The sequence below is a fragment of the Balaenoptera physalus genome (assembly GCF_965194825.1).
Source record: "Balaenoptera physalus genome assembly, chromosome: 6".
NCBI lineage: Eukaryota > Metazoa > Chordata > Mammalia > Artiodactyla > Balaenopteridae > Balaenoptera > Balaenoptera physalus.
Window position 1 is genome coordinate 134,061,085 of NC_138885.1, and position 14,406 is coordinate 134,075,490.

A 14,406-nucleotide genomic window follows, 5' to 3' on the forward strand; every position below is an offset into this window, starting at 1 on the left:
AAAGAGCCGCCAGTTTGTTGCCTGATGGAGAAGCCTCTGCTCCTTCAGGACCTGCACAGGGAGAAGGTTGGGTCGTAGGAACCGAGTAAATAAGGAGTGAAGAAAGGATGGGGCAGCAGGGACCACCCAGTGGAACCCTTGAGCAGTTCTCAGCGGTCCTGTCTCTGGTGAAACCTTGGAGCTATTGATGTGGGATGCAGAGGACCTTGCTCCTGGCTTGGGAGCTGCATGAGGCTAGAGACCAGGTCACATGCCTCTTCCCCTGCCTCCCCTTCCTTCTCTGGGCCCATAGATGGCTCTTCAGACGTTTCTGTTAATTGACTTAATTCAAGTAAATCATTTAAACCAGGGAAGATATCTTGCTGATTAAATTACTAACACTCATTGGACTTTACCAAGAATGTCATAATCGTTAATGAAATTTTAAAAAACTTAATTTAAGTGCTTAATTGTGGACGTTACCGATGCCAGGTGGTACCACGCAAGAGGAGTGTCAAAGACACTCCCATCCTGGGGCCTCGCCCTGTAAGTAGAGATCAGGAGGCCAGGACCTGATGTGAATGATGACGTGTCTGGTTTGGGATTATTACATAATCGCTTATTGCACAATGCCTATGCACCAGGCACTAGGGATTCAGGGCTGAAAAGTAGAATTGCAGCTCTTCAGCGTGGCCCTGACTGCATGTATGTGTGCGTGTGTGCGTATGTGTGTGTGTAAATGTGCAGTGGTTCTCAGTCAAGGCCTGGGTGAAACACGGAGCTGGTTGTGTTAGCACCTTTGGTATTTGGGATGCAGGGTCTCCATAGAGGAACCTGATGGTTAGAGAGGAAGGCTTGCCTAGGAGAAGTGATGCTCGAGATACGGATTCTGAGAAGGAATTGGCCATGAAGAGAAGGGGAAGCATGTCTGGGCCACGGTGGCAACTTGTGTCACAGGATTCGGAGAGCACACGTTGTGGCGTCTGCAGTGGGTTCTGTCCGGCTGGGAAGTGGGCTGAGCCCGGGGGCCGGCAGCGAGGCTGGAGGGGTCCGTGTCCGGCTGGGAAGTGGGCAGTGAGCCCGGGGGCCGGCAGCGAGGCTGGAGGGGGGCCGTGTCCGGTTGGGCAGGGATCCTCGTCCTCCCTGGGGTTCGGAACCAGTTAAGGAATAAGGCCCTGGACGATCGGATGACTACTTCTTATTGGTAAAGCCGTCCTGGGAAATGAAGCTTATCTGGGCTTCCTTCCGTGGGAACCAGAATCAGACAGACTTGCCCGTATGGTGCCAGGCAGCGTGGGAGCCCCAGACCGAAGGGGTGGAGAAGGGACAGCCTGTCCCAAGCCGGCCATCACCTAAGTCACTTGTCAGCGGGTCGGACCTTCACTGGAGGGCTTGGGAAGAGGCCAGGAGTGTCCGGGTCATGGGAGCCGGGATCCATGGGAAGTAATAACAGGAGGGGAGAATCCACCCCTCCCAAGCGTGAAAGAGCCCCATTTTGCTGAGAAATTTCGCTTCTGACGTCTGTCTGGTGACGGGAGCGTTTGCAGAACTGAGAGCGGGACAAGGCCCGTGCGAGTCACCTTTACGGAGGTCGCCCTGCAGTGTGTGCCTTGGGTGGCAGTGAGGAGAGGACAGCTTTGGAAGCTGCTTCAGAAACCAGCCACGGGCCGATGAGGTTTGCGGCAAGGCAGTGGCAGTGAGCGTGAACTGAAGAGAAATTCTGGTGGCAGAATCGATCTATTCTGGCTCCTCTGTCCCTGCCCCGGGGGTGCTCGGGTGGTGCAGAGTTAGAGGCGAGGCCCAGGTCGGCCCACGCGGACACGGAGGTGCGTCCAGGGGCAGCTGTGGCGTTGGTTATCGGATACACGGTTCTAGAAGCAGGAAGGGCACGAAGCAAGGCTACGTATAGATTTGGGAGCCATAGGCATGGAGAGGAAAGGGCCAAAGAAGGAAGCCTAGAAGCTCCCACATTCAAAGAACCGGTGAAGGAGGCTGAGAAAGAGGTTCCAGCCAGGGGAGGAAACCCAGGAAGGTCAGCGTCATGGGAGGAGGAACCATCAGCGGTGCCTAGGGCTGCCCAGAGGCCAAGAAGGATGCGGCCTGGCCTCCAGTTGGTCACCAGCGACCTTGGCAATGGCAGGTCCAGCCAAGGGGATGGAGGCGGAAGCTGGGTTGCAGTGGTCAGCAGAGCAAGGGAGAGTCTGTGAGGGGACAGGGCCAAAGGGACACAGTGCCTGTCCTGGGAGCCGTAGAGTCTGGGGGGGGGGCGGTGCTTCCTTGCCAGGTGGCAGTGTTTGGAGCTGTCGTGGGGGCCGATGGAGTGTCTGAACCCCTGTTCTCCTGCCGGTCCCCCCTCTGCCTTGTTTTCCTCAACTGCGAGGATTAAATGACTCAGTAGACGGGAAGTGCAGACCACTGGCCCATCGTTCAGATGTAAGGGACAAAGAAGAGGGAGGGGAGGGAGGGGAGGAGGGTGCCCCCTAGTTACCTGGTGAGAGGTGGGCCTGATTCCCTTGGTGTGACCAGATTCGTTCTTTCTGCTCCTCCTCTAGTGCAAATGATTTGAGAAACAAAGCAGAAGCAGAAATCGGGCATTAGGCCAGGATTTAATGAGGTCTTATTTGCGAGCTATCTGAGAGTCTTATTTTTACACACTAATTAAAAGGTGCCATTTATCATCTATCCAATAGAGAATTTAAAATTCGTGGGGAAAGTAAATGTATAACTCGCTTTTCTTGTTGATTAAGTTCATAAATAAACTTCTTTCTAGTTGAAGAATGGAAATACGTTTATGAAAGTATACTTAAGGGTACGGCTAAAATAGAATGATCTCAGAGTCATCACCCAGGTCAGGAAGGGGCCACTGCCAGCCCCCAGGAGCCCCTCGTGCCTCTCCCAGGCACCAGCAATTTGCTTGCTTGGTTTTGAAGTTTCTACATTGTAATTATAGATATGGTTAAAGGGGCTCGTTAAAGGGTATGTTTTATCTATTACCCAAATAAAATTTCAAAATTGTGGAGGGAGTGAGATACATTATTCATTCATTCATTCATTTGTACTTGAAGGTATTTGAACATTTTTTGCCTTCCAGTTTTATTGAGATATAATATATCTGTGTAAAATAGATACAAAATTAAAGAAATAGAAGTTTTTTACCTTTGATGAGAACTCCTAGGATTTACGCCCCTAACAACTTCCATGTATAACCTACAGCTGTGTTAACTATTGTGCGTTTATCATGCACGTTACATCCCTAGGAAGTGACTTTTAAAATGACACCAAGTACTAGTATTGCCATATCAGGTTAATGAAATTGGTGGGGTGGGTGTCTGGTAAAAGAGCAGACATTTTCCGTATCTGCCAACGACAGCATTTCAGACTTAAGCTTAGCGCCTCGGGCAACTTTATAGGAAAGCAAGTCACCAAAATAGGAGAAACATCACACCTCGATGATAAAAGAGTACAGATTCTTTTAAGTAATCTCAAGTGATTGTGTTTCTGTTTTCTCATTCGTGCATTGCATGTATTAATATAAAATGTGTGACGTATTCATTTGTGGAATGATCCAATGCAGACAAAAACTCAGTGATTATAAAAATTTCCCAGCCAGTGTAATCTGGGGTGTAAGTAATATTCATGTTCTAAGTCTCCTGACATTTAAGTGTTCCAAATATCAGGAAAAGTTGATGATCATAGTTACAGGAGAACAGTGCCTCCCTGCCCCTGGCATCCCGTGTCCCTCGAGTTGTTATGGGGGTGGGGGGCCCTTCCACTCACACAGCCCAGCCCAGCCTTGTAGCCCGCAGTGGGCCGGGGGCTTTTCACTGTGGAGGAGAAGGTGGCCCAACCTTGCAAAACAGTCCCTTTATCTCCTTTTCCTTCTTAAGTCAGATACTTATGTTGTTCTTTATTAAGTGTCCCCCACTTTTATGAGTGATCCTGTAACTCCTAAAGCAGTCTATGTATTTTAGAACAAAATATTTGTAACTCATTTCCTTTCTTCCATGTGTGTGTAGACATAAAAATTATGGGGAAATAAAACAACTAGGGTTGAAGGTTCTAGTTAAGTTGAAAAGAATGCTACCAGTTATTAGCAGTTGTGACTTCAGTTTTTTTTTTGTAATAAATGTGGCCAAACAATAATTCAGTGGACAGAAGAACCGTAGTCCTCAGCGTGTGGTTCACGCTTTGCACAGCCCCGTCTGTTGTTCTGTGAGAGGGTTTAATGGGAAAAGGTTCTCTCTGCCCGTGAACTTGCTCATTCTAGCTTCAACGTGGGAAGGAGGGAACGTTCATTTGCATTTGGAGTTCCATAAAATGAGGATTTTAGTAACATATTTGACTTGTCTTAGAAAGTTTCTCGAATCTCCCCTTAGAGTAGAAAACACTTATAGAAAATGTCTATGAAGTTCTCCCAACAGCTTTGCCCTGTTTAATTCTGACGTTTGTGGTTTTTTCTATGAGATTTAAGGTGAAAGTCAGTATGATCATCCAACTGAGTAGTGACTCTGAGGCCAGGAGTAGTTGAACATCAAAAAAAACCTTTTGCTCTTTTTCAAAAAAAGAAAAAAATAGAAGTAAATTGGCAGTCACCCAAACAATCATGATTTTAAGTTCATTTACTTTTGGTTTTGGGATTTCAGTTCACCTATAAGACACACGTTTTGCGGCTGTTGGAATCTGATCTTAGGTTTTAGTTTTGAGTTCACATAATGATTTTTAAAATATTCTAATGTGCGTCTTCAAAGACCCCAGATCGATACGCCAATGGTTTTGAAATGACAGAGTGTTGCGATATTCCTCTGTAATTTAAACGTGATTAGCTGCTGAAGGTTATGGTCAATACACTACGGGAAGATAAATTAATTGATATCATCCTTTCAGGATGGTAAGAGGCCTATCGGAGGTGGGATGTAACTAATGAAGCTGCTTCTTCATCTCTGTGAGCCATTTTTTATATATTGCATTTTCACTTAATCATATTTATACTCTCATTCATTTACATGAAAGCCATAAGCTGTGGACAAACCAGTTCCTTACTAAAATTATGTTCATTTGGAAAAGAAATTATCTGCGGACACTGTGTGTGTTCCTTCTACAACATAAGCTATTGCTGGGGACAGTGGTGTGTTTCCTTTGCGTGGGTATTTTTAAAATCAGCAACCTCTCTGGGCAGAGATAAGGATTGAATATCATTGAACTTAATTACAGCTATTCCCCGAAGACGCACATCTAGTCAAATAAAAGCTGTAGTTATTCTCCTGTAGTGACACCTATTGGTGTAGGAAGAGTTTTCTAATCGTTGACTTCCTTTCCAGTTAAATCCAATATGCTTTATCAGCCAGCCTATTTGCCAAGAGAAGTTATGGCTGGTTGAATTTAGATTTGTATTGATTAAGATAAACTCCCAATGTGTGTAGCCATATATTTAAATAAAAAAAGTCTTTGACATAATTACATGTCCTTGAATATAATTCTATGCAGTAGCCTGTAGAGTTAAGAGTAATTCTTTAGGCTATGCAAAAAAATAGATTTTTGATTTTCCAAAGGGTTTGGTTTAAATTACCCTGTCTTATTTGGGATTACTTTTGCTGCAAGTAACTGGGGGGAAAGTCCTATTATTAGAATAATTTAAACAAGATAGGTGTGTATTTTTGTGCTTTACATATAAAGCACCTGAGATTTGCACAGGGCTGCCGAGCCAGAGGCCTAGCCCCTAGAAGGGGCTTGTGTCCCACCAAGTGTGGCTTCCTTCTGCAAGGTCGCTTCCAGAGCTACAGCCAACATAGGTGCTTTTTACACAGCAAGAAGGAAAAAGACATAAGGAAGAAATGAGCCAGGGGCAGCCCTCTCAGGGTGTTTCCTGGACGCCGCCATGTGACCCTCCTGCTGCCATCCCATCGGCCAGAGCTTGCTTGCATGGCCATGTTTAGCTGGGGTGCAGGGGGATGGACCGGAGAAAGCTTCAGGAAATGTCATATCTATTCTGGTAGTCCTGTGCCCTACTAAAAATCAGGAATTCTGTTACGCGGATGAAGGGAATAGTGGATAACGGAGACAGCCCTCGGTCTCTGCCACATTCCCTCTGTTTGGAAACCAGCCTCACGTAGACTTCTTCTGTCTTCCTGTCCGCTAGTTGCCCAGAAGATCGTTGCCACGAGGAAGAAGCAGCAGCTGTCCATCGGGCCCTGCAAGTCCCTACCCAACTCTCCGAGCCACTCGTCTGTCTGTTCCGCACAGGTGTCTGCCGTGCACATCAGCCAGGTATGTTGGTCCCGTGAGAGGTTGGACTGAAAAGCAGGTCAGAACCCAGGAGGACACACCTGCCAAATAGTGTTCTCAGCCAGCTCCAAGGTGGATTTTTTTTTTCTTTTCAATTTTATAAATAACAGCATGTCAGTAATTGACTTAACATCTCCTTCAGAAACTGCTGTGGCCAAGTGGTTTTTATGGGAATCATTCTTTAATATTGCCCGTCTTCACGCTGCCTGTGTTATGAGGCATGCTGGCTGGAGTGGAGGTGCGGGGTATGCACTGCCGTCTCTGCTGTTGATTTAAATGACCCCACGTTGGTCCTCATTCTTGTCTGCTTGTAGGTTGAGCAGTTGTGGGTGAATCTCAGTAGCTAATCCCAGAATATGCTTCAATATGGTGGCAGCCCTCAGTTATAATTCCCGTCTCCCTTAGGCCCTATGGAAACTAGTATCTTTCCATTGCAACATTTTGCTATTTACTTGGGAACAAACAATGTAACTGTCACTTTGAAGAACCTAACCAAAAACCCAGTAAGGAACTGTTGGCTTATTTTTTTGCCTGCCCCTGTGTCTTCGGTTAACATTTCTTAGGCGGGTGTCATATTGGCACTCTTTAAAGAGATGTAGCGAGAAGGTTTGGTATCGTGCTTTTGGTAGCTTGAAGAGTCAGGAAGTGTGTTTACAGTGGGGTCCTCTGAAGGCACGCTCAAGGATGTTAAATCCCACTCCAGGCATCTGTTAATTCTCTCTGAATCTTGAAGTATCTTCCAGAAGCATTCACATTTCCAAGAGGTCATTTTCTTTTTTTTTTTTTAAATGAATTTTTATTGGAGTCTAGTTCATTTACAATGTTGTGTTAGTTTCAGGTGTACAGTAAAGTGAATCAGTTACACATATACATATATCCACTCTTTTTTAGATTCTTTTCCCATATAGGTCATTACAGAGTATTGAGTAGAGTTCCCTGTACTATACAGTAGGTTCGTATTAGTTATCTATTTTTATATATAGTAGTGTGTATATGTCAGTCCCAATCTCCCAATTTATCCCTTCAAGAGGTCATTTTCAAAATGTGAGTTTTGGTTCTACTGGGCAAAATCACACTCTTTCTCCTTCTAATCTGGAGCAGTGAAGGGACTGTAGAAACCACTTAGTTCAACCAACCCCTTCCCTTTTCAGAGGAAATAGAAAATAATGACATTTTAACTCTCAGATTTTTTGACATCTTTACTGGAGTATAATTGCTTTACAATGGTGTGTTAGTTTCTGCTGTATAACAAAGTGAATCAGCTATACATATACATATATCCCCAGATCCCCTCCCTCTTGTGTCTCCCTCCCACCCTCCCGATCCCACCCCTCTAGGTGGTCACAAAGCACCGAGCTGATCTCCCTGTGCAATGTGGCTGCTTCCCACTAGCTATCTGTTTTACACTTGGTAGTGTATAAGATCAAACGATAGAGACTTCTCTGTCTTAGGTCACTTTTCTTAGACAGAACGAGGCCGAGCCGATCAGTCTGTTCTAGGATGAAACCGTGCCTGCTTGATGCTGTTGCCACCAGCAAGCGGGAGATGCTGGTCCCGCCGGCCGGGCCGCGCCTCCATGCAGCTTGCTGGCTTGTGGGTTATGACCCCACGCAGGTGGCGGGGTAGGCTCCTGCAGCGTGTCACTAACAAAACCTTGGCTTTCAATCATTACAGACAAGTAACGGAGGCGGGAGTCTGAGCGACTATTCCTCCTCTGTCCCGTCCACGCCGAGCACCAGCCAGAAGGAGCTGCGCATCGACGTCCCGCCCGCGGCCAACACGCCCACGCCCGTCCGCAAGCAGTCCAAGCGCCGGTCCAACCTCTTCACCGTGAGTGTCCCGCCGGAGGGCCAGGGGCGGGGGGAGATCGGAGGGTGGTTCCTGCTCACCTAGCGGTCCTCTGGCCGCCAGGTGGCTCAACGACAGGTGTAGCATCCAAACCAAATTAACGAGAAGAGCGCTGAGTTCTGTGGAAGTCTCAGAAAATTATAGGATGCCAAGACGCAGATGTGGAGCAAAGTGGGACTTTCTCAGTTGCAGGGAGTCCTGACGTGTCAGAAATGAAGAGCAAGGGGTTTGTATAAAGGTCTCTGTTATCCTGTGACTTTCTTGGTCTCTAGCTAAAGACTTGTCACATTAGATACATGGAGGTGACAGACTCTACCAGAATTCCCCAGACGTGTGCATCAAGCCTTTCAGATGAGATGTATAAAGCCGTATCAATGCACAGACCCCCTTCTCCTCAGGCTGGAGCACTGGGGACTTAGCTCAGGGTCTTTAGCGGCTCACGGACAGAAGCCAGTCCACTTTGACTTTTCTTCAGAACCATCTGCGGAGCATTTTAAAACTCTACATCAGCTCTCAGGGCTCAGGTTTACGAACTCAGAATCTGTGCGTGGGGCCCAGGCATGTGTAGTTTTTAAAAGTTCCCTGGGCAGTTGGGATGCAGAGACCCCCTGAACTACAGAGGACACAAAAGTGCTGCTGCCCTGTCCCTTCCCTTACACACAGCAGACATTACCAGTCAATCATGGAAGGCTTTGCAGTGGAGCCCAGAACTCTGGGCACAGAACTCCAGGCAGAGCTGCTACTGCCGTGTGACTGAAGTCATTTGATTTGAGAAGAACACTTTCCCTCCTGGAACTAGGTCTGTGCATTACAAATGTATGCTTTCAAAGCAGGGGTTCTCAACCAGGCGGTTTTGCACTCCCAGAAATTTGGCCATTTCTGGAGAAAGTTTGAATTGTCTCCGCTCGGGGGTTGGAGTGGGTGTGGACCACTAGATGCAGACATCTAGTCTGCGTAGCAACCATGGAGCTGCTAAACATCCTGTGATGCACAGGCCAGCCCCACAACAAAGAGGTCTCCAGCCGCCAGTGTCAGGGTGCCCTGTTGTAAGCCATTTGACTTCTCCTCTTGGTTGATTATTGCTGACTTAGATGCAAAGAAGTTCAGTATTTCCTGGCTTAAACTGAAGGAAGATTCTGCAGGGGTGGCCACAGGTCTCTTATCTGACCCACTGCCCTTACTTGGATATGGCGTTCTTTCTTTCTTTTTTTTTTTTTTTTTCCTTTGGCGGCGCTGCGAGGCTTGTGGGATCTTAGTTCCCCCACCAGGGATTGAACCCGGGCCCTTGGCAGTGAAAGCATGGAGTCCTAACCACTGGTCCGCCAGGGAATTCCCTGAAGATGGCGTTCTTGATGGTGAACGAGGCTACCAAGTACGATAGATCCCCCCGTCCCTTTCCCACCACGTTCACAACAGTTTTCCCATCAGATAAGTCTTTAGTGCCAAGGTCTACTGCCAACAGCGAACACCCCCTCCTCACAACTCTCCCCTTCCCTTTGCTCTTTGCCCTGTGCCATGTGAGTTCTGGCAGACGCTGCTATTGGAGGCCAGAGTGAGCATCAGACAGGCTCAGACCCTGTCCTGCGCTGCCAGCGGCTGTTGGACCTTGGGCAACTTACTTAATCTCTCTGAGCTGGAAACAATGGTAGTTGCGGCGAGGCTGCTAAGAAGATTCCCTGTAGGGGCGAAGAGTCTTTGTGGCCTCGCTTTCATTTTTATCTCACCACCACTAACATTATGGAATGATTTCTCTTAATGCATAAGCAAAAGTAGTTGTAGAGGGCTTCCCTGGTGGCGCAGTGGTTAAGAACCCGCCTGCCAATGCAGGGGACACGGGTTTGAGCCCTGGTCCGGGAAGATCCCACATGCCGCAGAGCAGCTAAGCCCGTGTGCCACAACTACTGAGCCCACGTGCCACAACTGCTGAAGACTGCGCACCTAGAGCCCGTGCTCTGCAACAAGAGAAGCCACCGCAATGAGAAGCCCGTGCACTGCAACAAAGAGTAGCCCCCGCTCGCTGCAACTAGAGAAAGCCCGTGCACGGCAACGAAGACCCAACGCATACAAAAATAAATTAATTTAAAAAAAAAAAAGTAGTTGTAGGGCTGTGTAATAGATTGGGAGGGAGGTAATTAGGTGTCTGCAAAATACAGGTGAATATCTGATATGCGTAAATCTGTACATGAATAAGATGCTTTACTGTGGAATTTCTTCAGACATACTGAGAATAACAGCAGTCACCTAAGCAGTACTTCTGGCTTATCCAACACCTGTAACACTTCTGTACGCCCAGGTGGGGTCTTCCAGTTGAGGAGGTGTCACCTCACAGAACAGGCTGTGCACTGACTCATGGCTCAGTGGACCTGAGAAGCCCATTGCCGAAGATGCGGAGAGACCGGGCCGAGAGCAGGACACCAGCGTAGCGGGGAGGAGCGGGGGCTCTCGAACGTGGACCAGAGTATCTTCTGTATCTTTGCCACTCCTTCTAGGGTATGGCGGGAAGGGGAAACACCCAGGCTCATGACACCTTCTAAGGGGCACCTTTCCTGGTCACTGGCTTTGGTTTCTGTTCAAGGTGAGAGGTGAGCACCGGGAAGTCTCTTTAAAATGGGGCTGCTCTGACACGTGCCCATCCCCATCCCCACCCTTTATAAGGGCAGCCCTGGGGTTGGAATGTGCCAGAAAATAGTGTCCCGGACCCTGCCCACTGGGTAACTGACAAAGGAGACAAGTTTAAGGCAGGAAGAAGCAAAGGAACCGTAACTCGGGTAATAAACGTCCCCTTCCCCTCTGCTGTCTGCGCAGCTGGATTCTGTTTTCTATCAGGAGTAGTGTGATGGGAGCTAACCCACGTTCAAGGGGAAGCAGATTAGAGACCGGGGGGCTCTGCCCGCCCGGAGGAGAGCGGAGACTGGCGCGAGGGGGCACCCTCCCTGCTGCTGGAGCGGCGCACACGTACGCACTGCCGCCGCGTCCAGGTACCCGGGCAGAGGCCAGGGGCCCGGCTGTCCAGGCCGTGTGGGGCAGTGCCAGAGCCAATAAGAACTCATCCTTGTGGTGGCTGAAAATCCTCATTTATTATATCATAATTAACGTAGCTAGTGATGCGGGGGCCTGCCTGTGACCCTGTGCGGGATCAGTGCTTGATCTCTTCAAGTGCTGGAAAATGGTCTGAGAGTAAATACACCCTTTGAGAAATCGAATCCGGCTGCTCGGCTGTCAATAGCGGGAACAGGAATCAGGTCATGGAAGAAGCTAACGTCACGGCGGGTTTGCATCACGGCGTTTAAGGAAAAGACGGCTGAGATCCTGTGTCTTCGTCATTACTGGGTTTGACATTGAACAAGACGATGATGGCGATGGTGGTGGCGCCGGGTGGGTGGTGTAGGTTGAAGATCTTAGAAGTGTCAACTCCACTAGATGTCAGTGTCATCCAAGGAATGACAAGAAGCAAATTAATTTTGAGATTGCAGCCACTTAGGACACTAAATTCTCCTTGTTACCGGTTTGCATCTGTTCTTAAACATGTAAAATTTCATAGACTCTTCATCCCTGGCGATTATTGGTAATTACTGGCTTAAACTGGCAAAAGTGTATTTACTGAAAAGCGTGTATTAGGAGGACAGAAGTGCCATATGCCGAACAATCCTAGTGAATAAAAATCCACGCAGGCTGGGACGGTAATGCCCAGATGAGGGAGCATTGTCCTCCGTATTTATTAGACCCTCGTAAAGAGGCCAGAGTTAATTAAGTAGTACACACACCAGTTTTCAAATAACGTGCTTATGAATTGTATAAACTTCGGATCTGATGACCTGTAAATGTACCACTCTGGGCTAACATTCTTCAGTCCCAGATGTTTCTGTTGGCATATACACATGTGCAGAAACAAGCAAAAATCTTAAGCAAAAATAAATCACATGCACCTTTTACAAAATAGTACAAACTTAAAAAAGTCTCTCCTGTAGTAGCAAATTATGTGCTATATTGGCGGTAGGAACAGTACTTCACTGATAAAAAAGCTAGATTATATCCTATCTTGCTTATTTCTTTGAGAAAAAATCATTGTTTTGAGAAAAGAAATATTCAAAGGCTATCTCCATTCACTTCCTCGTTCTGTAATATTGGCACTTAGGATGATTAGTTTAGTAGCCCTAATTTACATGTGGTTCAAATGTTTTATTAGGAAATATTTTCAAACATATAGGAATTTAAAAAAACACATGCATGTACTCACCGTGCAACTCAGCAAATACAAGCATTTTTCTGCCACTGCTGTGGTTACTTCTTCTAGAAATAACCCGGTCACAGATAAACTGTGCCCCTCCAGAATACATCCCCCTGACCCCCGGTCCAGGGATCGGCATTCACTTGGATTTGGTGTCTATTATCTGTATCCATGTCTTAACCTCATTCTAGTACGTGTCCACAGTTGTACGTTGCTTTGCCTGTTTTCAAGCTTTATAATCCTGGTGTCACTTAACATGGTATTTTTTAAAGCTTACCATATAATGCCGACACCCCGAAACAGAGCCAAGCATATCCAGTAACCTAAGATTGTGAAAAGGCATAGCCCAGCTCATAGAGACGCTCTGTAAAAATAAGGCAGCAAAATTGATAGTCTAAATAGACCTGTTTGAATGGTATTTTGTCTTCTGTAGAGAAGGGGAGCGTGGATCCTATTATATGTGCTCCAGCAGCCTTCGACTTACTCATCAGTTAAAAAGGGGAAAGCAGGTTTCTGTTTAATAGTGAGGGCTCCTGTCAGCGAAGCTGCCTGTCCTTGTAAGCAGGCAGCTGATGAGGTGCCCCTTCACAGCTTCTTTTATCACCTGGGGGGAAGTTAAACATTCCTCTAAAGAAGGAGATGGTAATGAGAGTTAGCCTAGCCTTTCTTTCCTCCGTGTTCACTGTTTGCGGAGGCTACACGGTCACTCTTCCGGCGCCCCCCGACCTTCTGTGATGGGTGTGATAAACACCCGTTAGGTTTCTGGTTGTGTGTCAGGCTGGATGCCTTGCACACTCACTCCTGACCCAGGCAGCGGTACCCAGAGAGACTTCGGATCTGATGATTTCACGGAGCCATTTCAGCTAGAACGTAAGGACGTGGGTGATGTAGTCTCAGAGTTGGCAGAAACATCAGGAGAATTTACTTACTGGGAATTTGTACGTGCTGCGGTGTCTTATGTCCAACGGGTTTGTTTCAGTTTCGTTGTTGGATTTCAGTTTTATGATGTATATCACAGCCTGTTGTACCAAAAGTCACTGTAAGACAGTGATACAGCAAACCCTTTTGCCTAACAAATAACCACTGGTCTGTCTTGAAATTTTAGTTTTATGACTGTCTCCACCAACGTGTTGGAGCCGTAGGGAATTTCTGTTACACTTTGGCGGTGAAGTCTTACCTCAGTTTCGTCCTCCTTCATCTCAAGGAGTGCTATCAAACACGGAGCTTAGTTCATAATCCTGCTTCGCGTGGAATCTGGAAATTCTGCTCTGACGACAGAGTGGCTGTGAGGACAGATGTGCTGCCTTGAGGAGGATGTTAATTTTTTTAATGTTTGTTTTGTTAATTATTCTGGTTAATAGAGAATAATGAAGATGGATTTCCAGATTTTAGAAATTTAGAATTCATAGAATTCTGAAAGTACCATTAATGGTCTCTGTTGATTTAAAACAATTTTAAAAGTCATCGCCATGAGCTTTGAATCTCACTTTACAAATAGTAACCTCAAATTCCAGCTTTCTTATGAACTGAGATGTAAGGAAAAGAGAATTTAAGGCTGTTATGTAGCTCTTACCACAGATTATTAATTAAAGAGTTAATTAAAGAGAAAAGTGAGCCCGCAACTCTTAACTAAAATTCATGACAAGGAATTGATAAATCTCTATTTCTTTCCTAGCCCAAAGGTTAAATGTCATGTTTTATGTTCTTCTGCAACTTTCTATTGGTTGCTTGTTTCATTTCCTGGTACTTCATTCCAGGCTTCTAGCATCCTAAAGAAAAAAAGCACTCGGAACCTGGCACTTAGTAGGTGTTCAGTAAATAAATGTCGGCTTCTTAACATCATCGAAGAAGCCTGTCTTCTAAGGAGCCCGTGTGCCCCTTGCAGTCCCAGATCCGGGTTTACGTCATGGGGACTTTTCTCCCTTATGCCCTACGACATCACCCCCTTTAATATTAAAAAAAAAAAAAAAAAAAAATCAGCGGCTCCATCTCACACCCTTTAAAACTGGATTTCATTAGCTTCTCACTGCCGCCCTGGACACCACAAAGTCTGTTCATTTCATATATCA

The 14,406-nt window shown here is 46.6% G+C and overlaps 1 protein-coding gene across 14 annotated transcripts in view; it reads left to right on the plus strand.

The window, feature by feature from the left end:
* The window catches only part of AGAP1 (ArfGAP with GTPase domain, ankyrin repeat and PH domain 1), a 550,747-nt gene that overhangs the window by 261,847 nt on the left and 274,494 nt on the right, over positions 1–14,406 (plus strand). For all 14 annotated transcript variants that reach the window (XM_082466340.1, XM_082466341.1, XM_082466330.1 and 11 more), the window contains exons 7-8: positions 6,116–6,243; positions 7,936–8,091. In XM_082466340.1, coding sequence (XP_082322466.1) covers positions 6,116–6,243; positions 7,936–8,091 — 284 coding nt within the window. The remainder of the gene's footprint in view (positions 1–6,115; positions 6,244–7,935; positions 8,092–14,406) is intronic.